The sequence below is a fragment of the Macaca nemestrina genome, chromosome 4 (genome assembly GCF_043159975.1).
Source record: "Macaca nemestrina isolate mMacNem1 chromosome 4, mMacNem.hap1, whole genome shotgun sequence".
Lineage (NCBI taxonomy): Eukaryota > Metazoa > Chordata > Mammalia > Primates > Cercopithecidae > Macaca > Macaca nemestrina.
This window is the reverse complement of record NC_092128.1, coordinates 31,095,345-31,113,354: the sequence shown is the minus strand read 5'-3', so window position 1 is coordinate 31,113,354 and position 18,010 is coordinate 31,095,345. Positions and strand designations below refer to the sequence as shown.

Sequence of the window (18,010 nt, the reverse complement as noted above, 5' to 3'; positions counted from 1 at the left end):
GAGCCTCTGTCACGTGTCTCTCTGCCCCACCTGCCAGGGACAGGGACAGGGTAGTCATCTGATGATTTTCATCTTCTGTGGTGTACAGCTTAGCATTGCATCCAATTAAGAGTACAACAGTGTGATATGTTAAAAGAGAGATGACAGTTGACTGTTACATCCATTGTTTAACATGTGAAAGTTGGCTTTCAAACACATATTGAAAGACCATATTATGCACAAAAGTTTGAAGTGACTATAATCATTTTTTGTATCAGGACCCTTTGAGGTTACTGACTTGAGTCCAGAGTCTAGGACAGTGGTGGAGTAGAGAAAAGTCCCCTGAGTGACTACACAAACTCTTAATGCCTAGTCCCGCTGTCACTGACTGAGAGAAGCTGAGGTTGTTTTTTGATACCTCTATTCACACTCCCCATACTGATCTTTCTTGTGAAATTGTGTTTCTCAAAGGATAGAGGAGCAGAAAAAAAAATAAGGAATGAAGGAAACATACCTAGATCTACAATAAACATTTCTACATTACATTGGAATGTATCTTGAGAGAAAAGAAGAGGTCATCAGACATTTTCGCATCATTTCTCCCATACCCCTCAAAAAAATCATCTGAATCCCCAGAAGGCCTGCAAATTATTGTAATTAAATGTTTAATATATAATTTAGCTAACATATTAGTACTAGAGTGTTCAAATTTACAGTATGTGGATAGATTATTTTTAATATGCTAATAAATTTTTAATGTATGAAGGGCAACCTAGATAATTCATGTGCACAGTATACTTATTTCTATTTTATAGAATTATAAAAGCACAGCAGTATAATAAAGGGAAACAGGCTAAAAATCAAGGCTCTTAGATGCCCATTGTGCTGATGTCACTCTGTTTTTCTTTTAGACAACAACTCATTTAAAAATTTCCTTGGTTTCTCTCTGGGTCTGTCTTCATCTGGGTATGAAGGCATTTGGATTAGTTTATCTCTATGGAGTCTTTTTGCTCAAAAATTCTATGACTCAGTCAGTTATTACTTTGTTTTCATCCAGCAGCCCACAGAACCTCCTAGGAACTCATTGAGTAAAATCAATCAGCTAGCCAATAAATATTTATTGAGTGCCTACTAAGTGTTTTGCTCTTCTTGGATCTGCAGGGAATATGATCTAGTTGGGAAGACAAAATATGTACCCAAAATAGATAATATACAGCAGTAAAAGCTGAGTGCCAGATGAGTGGTGCAGCTACAGGCACTGGCATGGGGAGAATGCCAGGTTTGGCTGGTGGCTAAGGATAGCCTGTTCAGGCTAAAGCAGAAAGTTGGAAGGGATTGAACGGAATAAGGTCAGAGGTATATGAGGGTAGGTTGTAGAATACCTTTCATAATCTGTTGCCCTGTAATTGTGGCACTGTTGAGTCAAAAGAAAACTGGATTTGAAATCAGAAAACCTGGCTTCTAATCATGACTCTGCCACTTACAAAATGATTACGTGTGGCAAGGCTGCAATGTTTTTCTCTTCTTTGGAAGCAATATATACTGCCTCTGTATTCTGTATTACTAGAATGATTAGGTTAATGTGTGTTTAAATGCCTGTTCCGTGGTGGACATCCTGTAGATATTCATTAAGTCTGAAATATTATTTTGAGTGAAAATGGATGAGAGTTGTGTCATCAGATGTTTTCAGATTGTAGGTTGGACAAGGTCATTGGCAATGTCCTTTTTATCACGGAAACACCATGTTTCTACCTCCAGCCTGTGTGTGCCTCCTTCTTGGTTCTTTTTCACTTACAAGCTTTGTAACCTTTCTGTGCTTCAGGTTTTCTCATTTGTAAAATAGGGAATAATAATAGTCCCTATCTCATCGGAATTTTGTGAAGATCAAATGAGTTAATAAATGTACAGCATTTAGACTAGTGCTTGGTAAACTTTAGTCTTCCTCCCCTCCCCTACCCATTTCCTTTTCCTGCTCCCCTTTGCCCCTCTCTGTCTCCCAGCCCTCCATCCTGCCTTCTTCTCTTTGTCCTGTACTCCTTCCCCCTTCATTGTCATCATTCAGATATGATGCTAATGATTGTCTTCGTATTAGAAAATTTCTTAAAAAGTTTTCTGTGGTGGTTGTGGTGTGTTTAAGGATGAGGATTACTTGCCAACCTAATCCTTTAAGAAGATTCAGCTGACAGTATTTGGAATTGGTCAGCATCGCCAGGAGACCAGGTAGGGGAGGCTGTAATAGTCCATGTGAGAGGCAGTAGGAGTCTCAACTGGTGTAGAGAGAGAGAATAAAAAAGAAAATGTTCATGGGAGAAACACTGTAGGTTTGAGTTCAGAGATTTTATACAGGAATGAGAGAGATGTCAGGCCTAGGTGCTGAGAGTATGATGGTCCTCCAGATAGGGCTGTTGGGAGGAGGAGCTGATTTGGTAAGATTCAAAAACGCTTTTATCTAGGGAAGTGAGTTTTATTTTTGAAATGCTGAGTTTTACACAATGATGAATCATACAAATTCACATGTCCTGCAGATAGTTGAAAATGTGAATGCATGGCATATTTAGCAGTGAGTGGACCAGTTTAGTTGGATTGGAAGTGCATGTAGTTTACTTTCTTCAAGCTTAATCCAGTATTTGATTGGTCTAATCTTACTGTTTTTGAAGGATCTATTTGTTTCCTTCTGGGAAAGAAGTATGTTTGTTGTATAGCAGGAGTGTCACTTTGGGGACATTACCCCATATTCTGTCATTTAGAGAGATTCAGACAAGTCTATGCAGTTTCTTTCTATTAAACAGGTTTTTTTTTTTTTTTCTTGTTTTTCTTCTCTTACTGTTCTGATTGAAGATCAGGGAAAACATTAGATATTTGAAGATGGACATTGTTTTATTGCCACTTATATTTAATATGCCCTACATACTTCAGCCAACATTCATCATGTCCTGACTTCCCTAGATATTTTGCTGACATGGAAGTGCAGTGGTATTCAGAGAGGAGCTGGCATAGCGGAGTCAAATACCAGTTTTACTTGTCTTATAAAGCCATAACCATGATATTGCTGAATAAATGAAACTATCAAATAAGAGGTGGCAATAAGATTACAGTACTGCAGAAATCCTGGGGGCAGAATAAAATTGTCTATTTACTAAGCATAACTATTTGATAAAACTGTTTGATGTTATGCCTTCTTCCTTCTCTTTTTCTAAATTGCTTTGACCCATATTTTTAACACTGTATTCTCTACTTGCCAGCTTTATAAAGTGGGTTGTTGAATTCTACTGCTCCCATGTATATTTCTATCTTATCTTCCTCTGCCCATTCGTTGTTCTTTCCGGAGATCTCAGGTAGGTGCTCACTTAGGTAGGAAGGGAATGAGTGGAAATTAGGTAATGGGCCTGCTATTTCTCAGAGATACCTTGGAGCAGACCAGTAGCTCTTCTGGCTGGGAGATTATGAAGTGACATTTCTTTATCACCCTTCTTATTTATTTATTTATAAGAGATGAGGTTTTGCCATATTGCTCAGGCTGGTCTCGAACTCCTGAGCTCAAGCGATCAGCCCACCTGCGCTTCCCAAAGTGCTAGGATTACAGGCATGAGCTACCGCTCACCAGCCAATTACCCACTTTTAAAACCCCAGATATCTTTGGTTTTATTTCTTTTCTTCCCAAACTGAAGGGAGCTATTGGTACTCAGTGAGATGTGGCCTCTGAAGCTGGAGAGGTGTTTGTCAGGGCTCAAATGTAAGCTGCTTATTAATAATGAACTTTGAGTGGGTATGTGCTATAGGGATTCAAGGGTGTATTTGTCTACAAAACAGTCATATCTTCATTTTATGGAATGACTTTTTTCTCCCCTTTCTCTCCTTCTCTGTCCCCTTCCCTACCTCCCTTGTTTCTTTCATGAAGCATCTCTACTAATGTTGTTTATGGGTGTCCTTTGGTTTCATTCTAACCATGCATCCTTTTGAGTTCTTAAAATACGACTAAGTCCATATATCAATCTTCATTGTTTTCTTTCCACTTCCTCCTCTCATGAGGAAGAATGATTAGGATTCATTAATGCACAGTCATTGTTCCCATGAGTTCTTGATTTTTTTTATCTCCAGTATCTAGAAAATGCTCTCAACTCTCAGTTGTATTTACAATCACAGACCTGTACATACTCTGAATGCTCCTTAAATATGAACTAAAACTTGTTAGAGAGATTTGTTTAGGAGAGTATTCTTTTTGCTTTATTTGCTGTAAGATCCATACCTGCTCATTCATGAGTCTGATTTTTTGGGGTCATGCCTTTATGTCGCCATATAACCACAGCTGTGCTGGTGGGTTGTCAAATGGTATAGACAATTGGCTCTCACAGCCTGGAGTAAGGATGCCCTGCCCCAAGACGCTGCAGCTCTTGACAACCCTTGGTTTTCTCGTCACTCCACACTAGTTACCAAAGCCTGGCTAGGGATGTCGAAGGATTTGTATTTTCCTCTGTTTTCAGACTATATTATGAATTCTGGGAAAGTCTCTAGCCACTGTTTTGATTCTCTGGTGGTTTTCTTGGTGGCAGGACTTGTTAAACAGAGAATGGGCTTTAAATTGTTAATCAGTGTAAACGGATTTAAAAAATCAATTTCAGTCATTTTTAGAACTACATAAGTTTAAGGGGGAAGTGAAAAATAGTGAAGAAGGTGGGAGAGAGATTTAGTAAATCTATAAAGCATGTGTGCCACCTCAAATGTTTCCAATTATCGAGGCTTCCAAAACAGAATCTCCTGTCTACGGATGCAGCTTGGTTATGTGAGAAGTGCCTCCTAGCTATATATGAAGAAAAAAATGGGGACAAAAATATCGATGATCCAGATTCACAGGAATTCAACCAGTGGAGACTGGAGAATAAAAAACACTGGGTGGGAAGAGTATGGGGGGGACTCCTTGAAGATGCCATCACACTAGCTTTTGGAAGTTCCCTGTTACTTTCTATGACTTTTTCCTTGGAGACCTGGTTGGAAAATAGTAACTTAAGGAAAGATATTTGCACATTGCTCATTGTCTCTAGATCTCTCTCAACTATAATTTTTGCCCTTACCCTTTAGAGATTTCTTTTGTCAGCTTACAAAAGCCAAATCTGTCTCAAGTCTGAAATGGTCAGGTTCCTGCTTGAAAGAACATGGATGTTAGATATCTTAGTGTGAACTTGTGGGGAAGATCTAAAGAGAGCCTTGCTTTGGGCCTGTTCACCATTGAGCATTTTTCCTACTTGCTAACTGTCTTTTGGGATAGGTAGCCCACGTCCTCCATATATATGAGCCAAGAAACTAATAATCTGAAGAAAATAGTTTTTCAGTCTTCTGAGCTTTCTACCCTGTTATTGAATCCTGTAGTGACTTTCCTTTCTCGTTTCTAACCTAGTTGCAAAGAAAGATATCAGCACCCTGTAGCTTCCCTTCTAGATCAGCCCCACGGTAAAACATCCCCTGCATAGCTGATAATAAGTGAGATCAGCCACGTGGTATGTTAGGAATCAGGATCGGAACTCTGTCGCCTTCGAACCTCCATCCTAGCTCTTCTGAGAATGCCTGTAATTGTGGGGGAAGTATAGTCCATGTGTAAAGGGAGTAGGGGCAGTTTTCCAGCATTAAGACATTAATGTGTGACAGAGGCCTAGGATACATGCCTGATGTATCTATGATACATGAAAAGCCATGAGGTGCCTTTCGTGCTTAGTTTATAAAATTTTATCATAGGGCCTTGAAGTTACCATAAAGAATATGTAATAAATATATGTGTATGCATGCATGCAGGCATCTGCATGAAATATATGCTTCTACTATCGATGAAGTAGTAGTTCCCCTTGAAGTCCTGCAATTTTAGTTACCTATGATGAACCACAGTCTGAAAATATTAAATGGAAAATTCCAGAAATAAACAACTCATAAGTTTTAAATTGTGTGCCTTTCTGAGGAGCCCCATTCAGTGATGAGATAGATATCTCACCTTCCAGCCTAGGCTATGAATCATCGCTTTCTCCACTGTATCCAGATTGTACACACTACGCACATCTTAGTCTCTTAGTAGCCATCTCAGTAATTAGATCGACTGGCTATGGATGCTTGCATATTGTTATAATTGTTCTATTTTATTAGTAGCTATTGTTGTTAATCTCTTACTGTGCTAAATTGTAGGTTAAACTTTATTATAGATATGTATGTATAGGAAAGAAATACAGAGTTCAGTACTATATGCAGTTTCAGGCGTTTACTTGGAGGGGTCTTGGAGCATATATTTCTTGCAAATAAGGAGGGACTACTGTATTATGGATATACTACCCTATTAATTGTATTTCGTTTCTTTCCTTTACCTGTGACTAAAATATATTGCAGGCTCACTTCTTTATGGGTTTACTTTATTCTGAATATGTGCCCACATGTGTTTACCTTAAGGAAAATATTCGGCTTTTCTGATCTCCATGGATGCCTCAGAGACTGACAAAATGTAGATAGTTTTTAAGTGAAAAATATTTTCAAAGAGCTAGATAAAAATCTATGAAACAGAGCCACTGACTTATCTGCATCCTTTTCAGCTGGAGAATGAAGGGGAGGGTGTGTGTGTGGGTATAATAGTGTTATTCCCTGTACCCACTCTCGTGATACTGTTGAGGTCAGAACGTGATACCCCACAGGGTGACATTTTGACATGCCGAGAGGTCTCTAATTTTGTCTCCCTCACCCAGCTACCCACCGTCTCCCACAGCGCAGGGAGGGACTCTTTCTGGAATTTCCTATTTGACTAAGATAGCTTCTTTCCAACAGAAATGCAATTGTCTTAAGTCCCCTTTCTAGACATCTCACCAGCTCTCCCTGCCTCTTCATGGTTTGACTCTATGGAAAGTTAGCAGTGGTTGGTGTTTGGTGTCTAATGGAAACAATTTTTTTTTTTTTTTAGACAGTCTCTGTCACCCAGTCTGAAGTGCAGTGTTGTGACCACGGCTCACTGCAGCCTTGATCTCGTGGACTCAAGAGATCCTCCTGCCTCGCCCTCCCAAAGTATTGGGATTATAGGCGTGAGCCACCACAACAGCCAAAACAATTCATCTTAAAGCAGTTGGGGCAGAAGCTGGATGCAGTGGCTCATGCCTGTAATCTCAGCACTTTGGGAGGCCAAGGTGAGAGGATCACTTGGGCCCAGGAGTTCGCAACCGTCCTGGGCAATATAGCAAGTCTCTGTCTCTACAGTAAAAATTAAAAAATGAGCCAAGCATGGTGGCATGTGCCTGTAGTCCTAGCTACTCGGAGGCTGGGGTAGGAGGATCCCTTAAGCCCAGGAGTTTGAGGCTGTAGTAACTATGATCATACCACTGCACTGTAGCCTGAGTGACAGGGCATGACCCTGTCCCTTTTACATATATTAAAAAAGAAAAAGCAACTAAGGCAGATCAAAGGCATATGTGCTCAGAGGGGTAGTCTGGCTTGGGGTGTCAGAGCCCCATAGGAGAGGAAGGCAAAAAGGAAGGAAGGGAGTGAGGGATGGAGGAGAAAAGAGAGGGGAGGGGAGGGGAAGGGAGGGGAGAGAAGAGGAGAGAAATCTAATTATTTTGGAAATATAGCACTGGAACATTATTTTCCTAGCCAAGTTTTCCCAGCATGTAATCAAGGACGATAACTTTCTGCATGCTTTCCCAGCTTTTGTCTTCCTCCTTTCAATTATCTGGGACTTCAATTTAAAAAGAGAATGAAAGGGAGGGAGAGAAAGTGGAATTAGCCTAGATCCATGTACTTGACTGTCTCATTCATTTCTTTGGGCTGCTAATGAAAGGTCAGGAGATTTTCTCCTGGCTAAAGATGGCTCAGAACCTGACACTACTGAGTTGATCAGTTGCCCAGTAAGAAAAGAGAACATTAAATTGTATGCCGTGACATTATGCTGCTTTAGACAAATTTATAAATCCTGCTTTCTTGAGTGTATCAGTAATTCTACTCCAATTATACATGTCTGGCCTGAATGGATAATTCACAATCGGCATCTAAAAAGGGACCTAACAGCCCTTGGAAGTCTAACAGTAAGCCATCACTCTCCATATCAGCTGGAAACACAAAGAGAATTAGTGCTAGGACTGAGATGCTTCTCCAAACTAAAAGAGATGTTTAGGGTTCTATTGAAAGTCAACAGTTTCCATTAGGCATGATCAGGTGGTTCCTGATACAAACAAACACAAGTGACATGGGTCTCACAGGCAGGCTTGCTCAAAAGATAGACGAGCAGTTGACATCTTCCCCTCTGGTTAATTTCCACAGCAAGCAGGTTGTAATATAAGCTCAAACTTAGCCACTATAAGATAGTAGTAAAACCGTAGGGTCCATTATTATGCCAACATGGAGAAAATGTGTTCCATACCCATACAAGAGAACAGGAATCCAAGGGGGTAAAATTTCAATTGTAGTAGGCCTTAATTGTTTGATTATATTTTTACCTGCCTTCCTACCTCTACCAATATTGGAAGTAACAATATATTGACAATTAATAATTGTCTAAAACTTTCCAGTTTACTTCACAATGTGTGTTTGTGTTAATTTTGAAACCACTTAAGCTATAGAAAAGTTGCACATAACTGTACAAAGAGCATACCTTTCAGCTATTTAAGAGCAACTGGCCGATCTATTGTACCTCTCCTCAGATAATTTATTGTGCATTTTCTGTGAGGCAGGACATTTTCCTGCATACTCAAAAAAAATTAGAACTCAGATATTAACACATTGCTACCATCTAATCCACAAACCTACTCAAATTTTGCCAACTGTTCTAATGGAATACTTAAAGAAAACGATCTAGTTCAGAATCAGGTGTTGCATTTAGAGGTCATGTCACTCTAGTCTGGAATAGTTCTTCAGTCTTTCTTTGACCATTATGGCCTTGACACTTTTGAAGAGGACAGGTCAGTTATTTTGGTTTGTGTGATGTTTCTTCATGACCATAAAGTTAAGCACTGATTCATCATTTATTGATGATGGTAATCTTGATCATTTGATTTGGGTGGTGTCTACCAGGCTTCTCCACTGTAAAGGTATTATTTTACTCTTTGTAATTAATAGATATTTTGTGAGGAGACACTTTGAACTATATAGTTTTCACCTCTCATTAAACTCCCAAGTTATTCATTTATTTGTTTATATTAGAATGAATTCATGGAATCTCATTTTATTCAGACAGTTATAACCCACTACTACTGTTCTTTGACACTCAAATTGTTCCCAGTTTGGCCAGTAGGAGCCAGGACTTCTGTGTCCTTTGGACATGTCTCCTGTCTTTTTTTGAGCACTTCCCTGTTTTCTAGTACAACATGTTCCAGGCTTATCTTGTACTGTCTTCCCCAGATCTGAAATTAGCCATTTATCTAAGGAGCCCACATTTCCATCTATATTTATTTTTATATGTTTATTTCTAAATCTATCTATATCTATTGAAAACCATGTGTGGCAGTCATGAAAATGTGCCTCCTGGATCTCCAACTGCAGGAAGCATAATAGACTGACAGCCCAGCTGCTGTGCTTTGAAATCAATCACTGCTACTTCAGCCAAGGCTATGCTTCCCACCAGCTGCTCCCAGCCAATAGTGGAGCGCAACAGAGATACCAAGGCAGGCCTATTGCTGAGGGACATAGGGTTCCTCTGATGGACAATTTTGACTTCTTATCAAGCTTTGACAAAACTCTTTGGAACAGGCCCATAGCTCAGATGTTCCCTGTCTAACTTTCCTTCATTCTCTCCCTTCTGCACAGGGGTTTGACCTGCACTGCAGTCTGATGGCTCTTCCCAGGCCTCCTGGGGTTCCCTTCCCACCTTCCTTGAGATGAGTTTTCTCCAGTTAATCTCTTGCACATCTAATCCTTCTTGGCACGTGCTTCTTGTAGAACCTGAACCAACATACCATGAGTTCACACGAATACCTAAAATCCCAATCCACCACTACAGGGTTCATTCTAGTTTTCTTCCTTTCCGTATTTGTAAATACCTACTCTGACAGTGAGAAACCTGGCTTATCCTTAGTACTTTCACTGGTAGGATTGATATTCCTTAGTGTAACCAATCTTGTAACACTGATGTCACCCCTCCCAAGTGGACACTCAGTCTTTAATGCCTGGCTATGGAGCCACCTTCCATGTAGATGTTTGTACCCAGCTTGGACTCTGATACCTTGTGTGAGTGATCATCCTTACCTTCCTATGGGGCTCTGACACACCAAGCCAGACTACCCTATACTTTGTGCAGAATACTGTGCTTGGAACTGGTATATACAGCAAGAAAAGCATGGCCCCTGCCCTCACAAAGTGTATCACTCACCAAGGAAGATAAACAATGAATGAATAATTGCCATATACTGTGATGATGTATCACATGGGGAACCCACCAAGAAGAGAACACATGTGATTCTTATATGCATGGCACGTAGTAAATACCCAGTAATGATGGTTGTTATCATTTCATGTATTTTTACTCTCATTACCACTAAGCACCAGCATCACAACTGTTCCTCCAGGAGAAATCTATAATTAGGGGATAAGAAGCTAAGAGAACATGGCTTAGATGCTGAGCTTTAAAGGAAAGAGAGAAGAAAGTTAGTGGGCAGGGTGTGGAGTGATTTGGGAATCTAAGGCCTCAGGAACTCCATATGGCAGGTCTTAACTGGTTTGTAGACATTTGCTGATAGGATAAAGAGGGCAGGGACAAGGAAAAGTAGAGAAAGTGCCCTTGGTTTTTCCTGGCCAGGCAGGTACTCAGTAATTCTGTGAATTGATTTGAGCAGAATTAACTAGGGTGGATCATTAAACATTTGTGTTGTCTTTCTTTTTATATCAAAGCTTGTTTTGTGAATTTTTCCTTGCCTGCTCTGCCATTCCCACTTTCTCCTCCAAACCCCATGTATTGACTGTAAAATGTCAATGCTCAGTAATTCAAAATGCAGTAACAAATATTTCTTTGTTCTCTTGGCATTTAAAACAGCCAGGACATCTCAAACTATCAAAAGCGGAGTTGTCCCCCATGCCACTCCCCAGCCTTCTTACTAGCTCTTTGATGGGTAGAGCCTCTCTCGTTCCCTGCTAGGGCCCGTTGGTGACAACCTTAGTTAAATCCTCACCATGTATCAACATCTACATCTGCTGATTTGAGGCTGTTGCCTTCGCCATGCTGCCAAACACAACTCTGTGATAATGACAGCATTTGCCAGCACGCTTATGCAGTGACTCAGGAGACAGGGTGACCAGCAAAGCAGCCTCTTTGTGGGAGTGGATTTTGAGAAGTACTAATTCCGTGGCAGTTTGGAGATATTAATACTGTGCTGGCAGTAGATAAACAGACATCAGAGGGGCATATAATGAGAAGATAATCAGCCACCGCATCTTTTCCTCCTTGCTCTACCAACACATTTATTTTTTTCTTCTTTTTAAAAAAAAAAAAAACATATTCTGCTGGGTTTTGACGAATAGAGCCGTTAAATTGCGTAAACATGCACAGATACTGGTTGGTTCAGCTCCCAGCATCCCCACGGTATGACTTTCTAAGAACGACCGGTGTGTTAGGAGTTAACCACATTTTCAAACAATACTCAGTCATAGCATATGGCACGGTAGCCTATTGCTTACCATAGCCTCTCCCTAAAGGGCAGCAAACCAGATGGTTTGAGTAGGGCCTTTGGTATAATTATGACAGACACAAAGAAAGACATAACCACCATTCTCCCTCAATAATATCATGCCTCTTGTTTTCCAGTATTTGCTATAGTTAATTATACTTAATTTTTGAAAATTTGTTTTTGCAGTTTGATTGTTCATAACAAAGTTCCCTTTCCAGATTGGGGAGGAACCATTCAAATATATATCATTAGGTGTCTGCATATCATTTCCCATTCGTCTTTCTCTAGTTAGTAGATGCAGGCCACATAGAGTGACATCTCTCATTCCCAAGTGTGAGCAATATTCTTATTCTGGCAAAAAAAAAAAAAAAAAAAAAAGATTTGTTGCATTTGAGCATTACTTTGCATTAGAGTCTAACCTGAGATTTTTTGTAGCTCCCGTGGAGTATTGCACCAAAACTGGTCATCTCAGATTTTATACTTTTTACTTTCTTTGTTCCCCATCTTGATTTGCTTTTTTCTTTCTTTTTTGAGATAGAGCCTCATTCTGTTACCCAAGCTGCAGTGTAGTGGTGTGATCACAGCTCACAGGAACCTCAAACTCCTGATCCTCCTTCCTCAGCATTCCAAGTAGCTGGAACTATAGGCATGCACCACCACAATCGGCTAGTTTTTAAATTTTTATTATGGAGATGGGGTCTCATTTTGTTGTCCAGGCTGCTCACAAACTCCTGGGCTTAAGTGATCCTAGTGCCTGGGCCTCCCAAAGAGTTGGGATCATAGGCATGACCCACAGCGCAAAGAATTTCCTTTCTAATAGAGTGCCTCCCTCCTGTCTGCCCCTTCTCTCTTCATTCATAGTCTTGTCTTTTCCAAGCCCACTTTGGGTAGAAGATCCACTCTCAGGAGTTCTTGTAAGAGAAACACTTTGTTATGTAAAACCAATGTTTCTAACGTTGCCAAACTAAAAGAAGACATTTTCTGGTTGTTCTGTCGGCTAGAAAGATTCTGAGAAATTTAGGTCATGCTTTTATATGTTCCGTTTTTTCTCTATGTGCCTAATATTTTATAGCAGACTTGAGGGCAGTGGCTTGTTTATAACATTCTGTAAATAGCCTGGTGCAATGTGGGCTTTTTACAGATTTTTTTTTTTTTTTTGCTAGTTTTTAATATATGGATTGATATAGCATCTGACTGTACTAACCAGAAAAATGCTGAGCTAGGGAACTTTGTTATTTAACCTTTTATTTGGATTTCTAGCTTAGCAACTCATTGGTCTTGAAACCTTGGCTTCTCCCTTCCTCTGCCAGAATGCGTTAAGACCTCCAGGTGCTAACTGTTATTATTTCTGTTGACTGAGCCCCTTATGCACTTCTAGTGCTCACTGACCTATCTTTTCTGTTGCAGAAACATTGCTGAGGCTCTTGTCAGCAAAGGTCTAGCCACAGTGATCAGATACCGGCAGGATGATGACCAGAGATCATCACACTATGATGAACTGCTTGCTGCAGAGGCCAGGTAAGACCAAACATTACTAAACACATGGGAACCCACATCCTCACTTTTTTCTTTCCCAATTTTGTGCCTATACCTGAGCAGAATGTGTTGGAAAATAATATGCTGAGAAAGCGTGTATGATTATTCCAGATTTTCCCCATGAAACGAAGGACACACTTTGAACTTGCTGTCTAATTTTGGTTAAGTGCACTTGGTCTTCCATTTTAAAAAACATGTAAAATAGGTATATATTAGATACGATCTCCCTATGTAGCTGTATAAAAGAAAGCATGAACGAGTACACTATAGCAGATATGTTTATCATTATTCCGGGACTAACAGTGAAGCCATACTTATGTGTGTAGTACATTTGCCTCTGTTTCTTACCTCCAAAGGCCTCTACTCCTAGCCCCTCCCATTTACCACCTCTAGACCTTTTGTCATGTACAAAGGAAATGAAAACATTTATTAGGAAATGAGTTTTAGTTTCAAACACTTCTGAACAGCTGGCAGGAGACCATTTGAGAAGCCCTGTGACATTTTACTTTTGTCCTTCATCCCTGTGGCTGGTTGCCCCAAGGACAGGCATGCTGCTCAGCAGTATTTCTGGCCATTGACATCCCTCAAGGCTCTTACTCAGGGAGTCTTTTGTCACTGGGTGGTGTGGTAGTTGAGTGATTCCCAGACTTCTTGGGAAACAGAGCAAGAACTGAGCTACTTATTGCTGAACTGACTTGGATAGCTCAGCAGACTGCTTGGACTCAACCAAAATATATCCATTGTTTAAACGTGATTTCAGAGGCCTGCCTCACTCAGCAGTTTTTCCATAGCCTCTAGGATCCATTTAGTTCTAGGAGTTTGGTAATTGTCAGGTTATTTTCTACAGTTAGAGGAGGAATGACTCTGGGCACATGTTATCTCATCTCAGCTTCAGATTTTGTGTTGAGATCACTTCTCTTGCTCTTTGGCCCATAACATTGCCCTGATATGTGACATTTACCTCTAACACCGTGTCACATCCTGATGGATAGAGCATCTGTAGAATGTCACACAGAATGTCAGCTGAGAAATCAGTCTGTCAGGCTGCTGTGGCTTTTGGATTCTTTCTTGTGGGCTTTTCCCAGTAGACCCTGTCGAGGACCTCATTCTTAAGTACAAAGAGTCCAGTGAAAATACTCACATCTTTGGTTGTTTAAGGCTCATTAATAGTCATTTAAAATATGTAGTTCGTGATTGGTGTTTTCTCACAAACCTCCTTACTTTCTTCTCTCCCTGCCTATATTATCAGTAAGCAAGGCAGTCCCAAAGAACTCGTGATGAGAAATGTGACTTCACGTTTCTTGGTTCTGGTTTTGTTTGGTTTTGTTTTGTTTTTAATTTTTTTAATTTTACCTTTTGTGAGTATATAGCAGGTGTATGTATTTATGGGTTACATGAGATATTTTGGTACAGGCGTGCAATGCGTAATAATCACAGTATGGAAAATGGGGCATCTGTCCTCTCAAGTATTTATCCTTCATGTTACAAACAATCCAATTATACTCTTAGTTATTTTTTTAATGTACAATTAAATTATTACTGACTATAGTGACCCTGCTGTGCAATCAAATACTAGGTCTTATTTATTATTTCAAGCGCGCTCTCTCTCTCTCTCTGTCTCTCTCTCTCTCTATATATATATATATATATTTTTTTTTTTTTTTTGTACCCATTATCCATCCCTACCTCACCTCCACCCTCTCACTACCCCTCCCAGCCTTTGGTAACCTCTCTACTCTGTGTCTCCATGAGTTCAATTGTTTTGATTTTTAGATCCCACATGTAAGTCAGAACATGCAATGTTTTGTCTCTCAGTCCGTGGCTTATTTCACTTGGCAGTATGACCTCCAGTTCCATCCACGTTGTTGCAAATGACAGGATCTCATTCTTTTTTAATGGCTGAATAGTACTCCATTGTGTATAAGTACCACAGTTTCTTTATCCATTCATCTGTTGATGGACACTTAGGTTACTTCCAAATTTTGGCTGTTGTGAACAGGGCTGCAGCAAACATGGGAGTACAGATATCTCTTCGATATACTAATTTCCCTTTTTTAGGTGGTATATACCCAGCAGTGTGATTGCTGGATCATATGGTAGCTCTATTTTTAGTTTCTTGAGGATCCTCCAAATTTTTCCCCATAGTGGTTGTACTAATTTGTATTCCTACCAGCAGTGTACGAGGGCTCCCTTTTCTCCACATCCTCGCCAGAATTTATTGCCTGTCTTTTGGATATAAGCCATTTTAACTGGGGTGAGATGATATCTCATTGTAGTTTTGATTTGCATTTCTCTGATGATCAGTGATGTTGAACACCTTTTCACATGCCCGTTTGCCATTTTTATGTCTTCTTTTGAGAAATGTCTATTCAAATATTTTGCCCGTTATTTTAATTGGATTATTAAACTTGGTACTGTTTGATCATCCAGCTCCAGTAGGAAACGGAACACTTACTAAACTATCCGTGGGATTTGAGGGGTGGGTCCATGCTGGGCTTATTCAGCCCAATCTGATGGTAACTTGAAGAACAGGTTATGCATTTCCAGAGTAGCAGGAGCCCTCAGCAGTATAATGGAATGTATAGTTGTATTTTCCACGCAGGCTTCACACTGCCACCAGTGAATATGTAATTCTGACAGAAAGGTAAACATGAAAATAATTTGCAGGGCTGCTCTGGAAAGTGAGGCTGGAATAAGCTCTTTTATTATGCTGTTAGAAATAGCCATGTTGTGCTATAATACTTGATGAGTATTCATAGATAGTGAAATTTTTTAAGTTTTAGGTTTTAAGATGAAAACAGCCTTTTTAGTCCAGTGCTTATTTTGTGCAGAAGTAATGTAACAAGATGCTTGCTTGCTAAGGCAGTGAGCTGCCTAGAGATAATTGTGTTGAGCAATTGCCTTCAGACTGGATGGTGAGAAAATTGGCTTCAGGGTCATTGCACTGTTGCAGGTTGAGTAAACGGAGAGAATTAACCACTTCCCTATGCCCATGAGGTATTGCCATAAGGAAATACAGGCCTCATACAGAATGGGAAGAAATACTCAGCATGAACTGTGAGTGAATTTTTGTTTGGAGCAGTTTTGTCAGTGAGCCCCAGGATGCTAGCCTAGTGCCATCTTCTCGATGCTAACCCCCAGGAGGGTGAAGTCAGATTCAAGAAAGATCAGAATGCTTGCTAGATAGGAATGGTAGTTTTGTAACCATTAAAAAAGATTTTCAGTGCAGAATCCCCATCCTTATGTTTCTGGTGTTTTGTTTTGGTGACTGTGGTTGTTTTGAGACAGGGTTTTGCTCCGTGTCCAGGCGGGAACGCAGTGGCACAATCATGACTCACTGCAGCCTCCCTTTCTTGAAAATGGTAAAGTTGACCACTTTTCAAGACCACCTCTGTCCTGACCCTGGCTTATTTGAGTTTGCCTTTAGTTTGAAGCACCTCGTTCTCCTGTGACACACATTCCCCGTGTTCCATTAGCATTCTTCTCGCCTCTCTCACGTTACAGCCTATCAGAGCTCTTTCACATGCTGCTTCTGCCCCTTCTCCGGCCAGGTATTGAATATTACCTGAGTTTAGGGTTGTTTTCCCCTAGATAGATTAGCTGTATTTTTTCTAGCTGAACTCTGCTTTGAGATTTTACACTCCTGTCAATGCATTTTTCTCTACCTCCCACCTTCGTGTCCTCTGCAGATCTCATTAGTGAGTTGTTTACTCCTTTTCTGGGTCCTGAATAAAACCCCTAAAGAAGAATGGCTTTGGTGTTGACCCCCAGGTCTCTCACTGCACAGACTGTCACTTAACTGTCTTTTGTTTATCATCCTTCAGCCACTTCTTAATCTTCAGCGATTATGTACTGAGCCAAGCCAGTTTGAATTAATTTCTCAAGCAGAATTTCTTAAGGCACTGTATTTTATGCTTTGGCAAAGGCCAAATTCATAACATATGCCGCATTCATATCAGTCATTCGTTCTGACACTCTTTAGGTAAATAATAGACGGGTCAGGTGGCAAGGCATCATTCTGCTCTGTCCTTCCCCACCAAGATGTCAATTCCGACAGACTTCTTTGACCCTGGTTATTGCTGGTGATATCGGCAGTGGTACAGAGTGCTCTTCTGTTGACTTTGCTTTCCAGTGCACTGCTTGGCCATTAGTACTTTCAGAGAAACATTGTAAGCTTTGGGGAAAGGGCAGCCCGTTAAACTTGTCTGACTTAGGTCAGCACTGCTGCCTGCCTAGAAGTTGATGAGCTTTCTCAGGGCTCTGAAGCCTCTACTTCCTCTGCAAAGGGATATGATCTGCCAGCCTTTCTCATATCATTTCATGGGCGCTCAGGGAGTGATGCGGTAGGCACTCATTGGGAGACCAAAGGAGACAGAGGGGAAAGAAGAATACCAATTTGCAGTTTGCCTATTGCTTTCAAGCATATCTACCTGCCTGTATAGAAACAAACTCTACCACATCAGCAGCTCTGTTCAGTTAGCTGACCCTTCAGGGCTCCTTTATTCAGGTGCCTCTCTGCTTCTGGGAAACCCTCATTATGTCTTAAATATATGACCCATCTAGAGGAAGCCACGTCTTTTTTGTTTAAAGGGTAAATAAACCTCACATTCCCAAAAGGCGGCCTTTTGGCCTTCCTTTCCAGCTCCGTTGTCTATCATCAGCTGCCCCCTCCCTCATTACTTTGTGTCCTAGCAAGATAAGGTTTTGGCGTTTTCTCATATACTCTCAGGCCTTGTTTATCTCGTAGGCTTTGTTGAAAAGCCCTTGATGTTGTCCTACAGTTCTGAGAGTTCCAGTGTGTGTATCTTCTGTTTTTTGTTTTTTTACCCCACTCAGAATTTAGGTGCAGCTGACCCACAGTTTCTCTGTGACACTCCTGAACTTGG

The 18,010-nt window shown here is 40.5% G+C and overlaps 1 protein-coding gene across 1 annotated transcript in view; it reads left to right on the top strand.

Moving 5' to 3' along the window:
- The window catches only part of LOC105474726 (staphylococcal nuclease and tudor domain containing 1), a 439,238-nt gene that overhangs the window by 223,957 nt on the left and 197,271 nt on the right, over positions 1–18,010 (top strand). Inside the window, exon 13 of the mRNA XM_011729557.3 lies at positions 12,996–13,106. Within this exon, the coding sequence (XP_011727859.1) occupies positions 12,996–13,106 (111 nt within the window). The remainder of the gene's footprint in view (positions 1–12,995; positions 13,107–18,010) is intronic.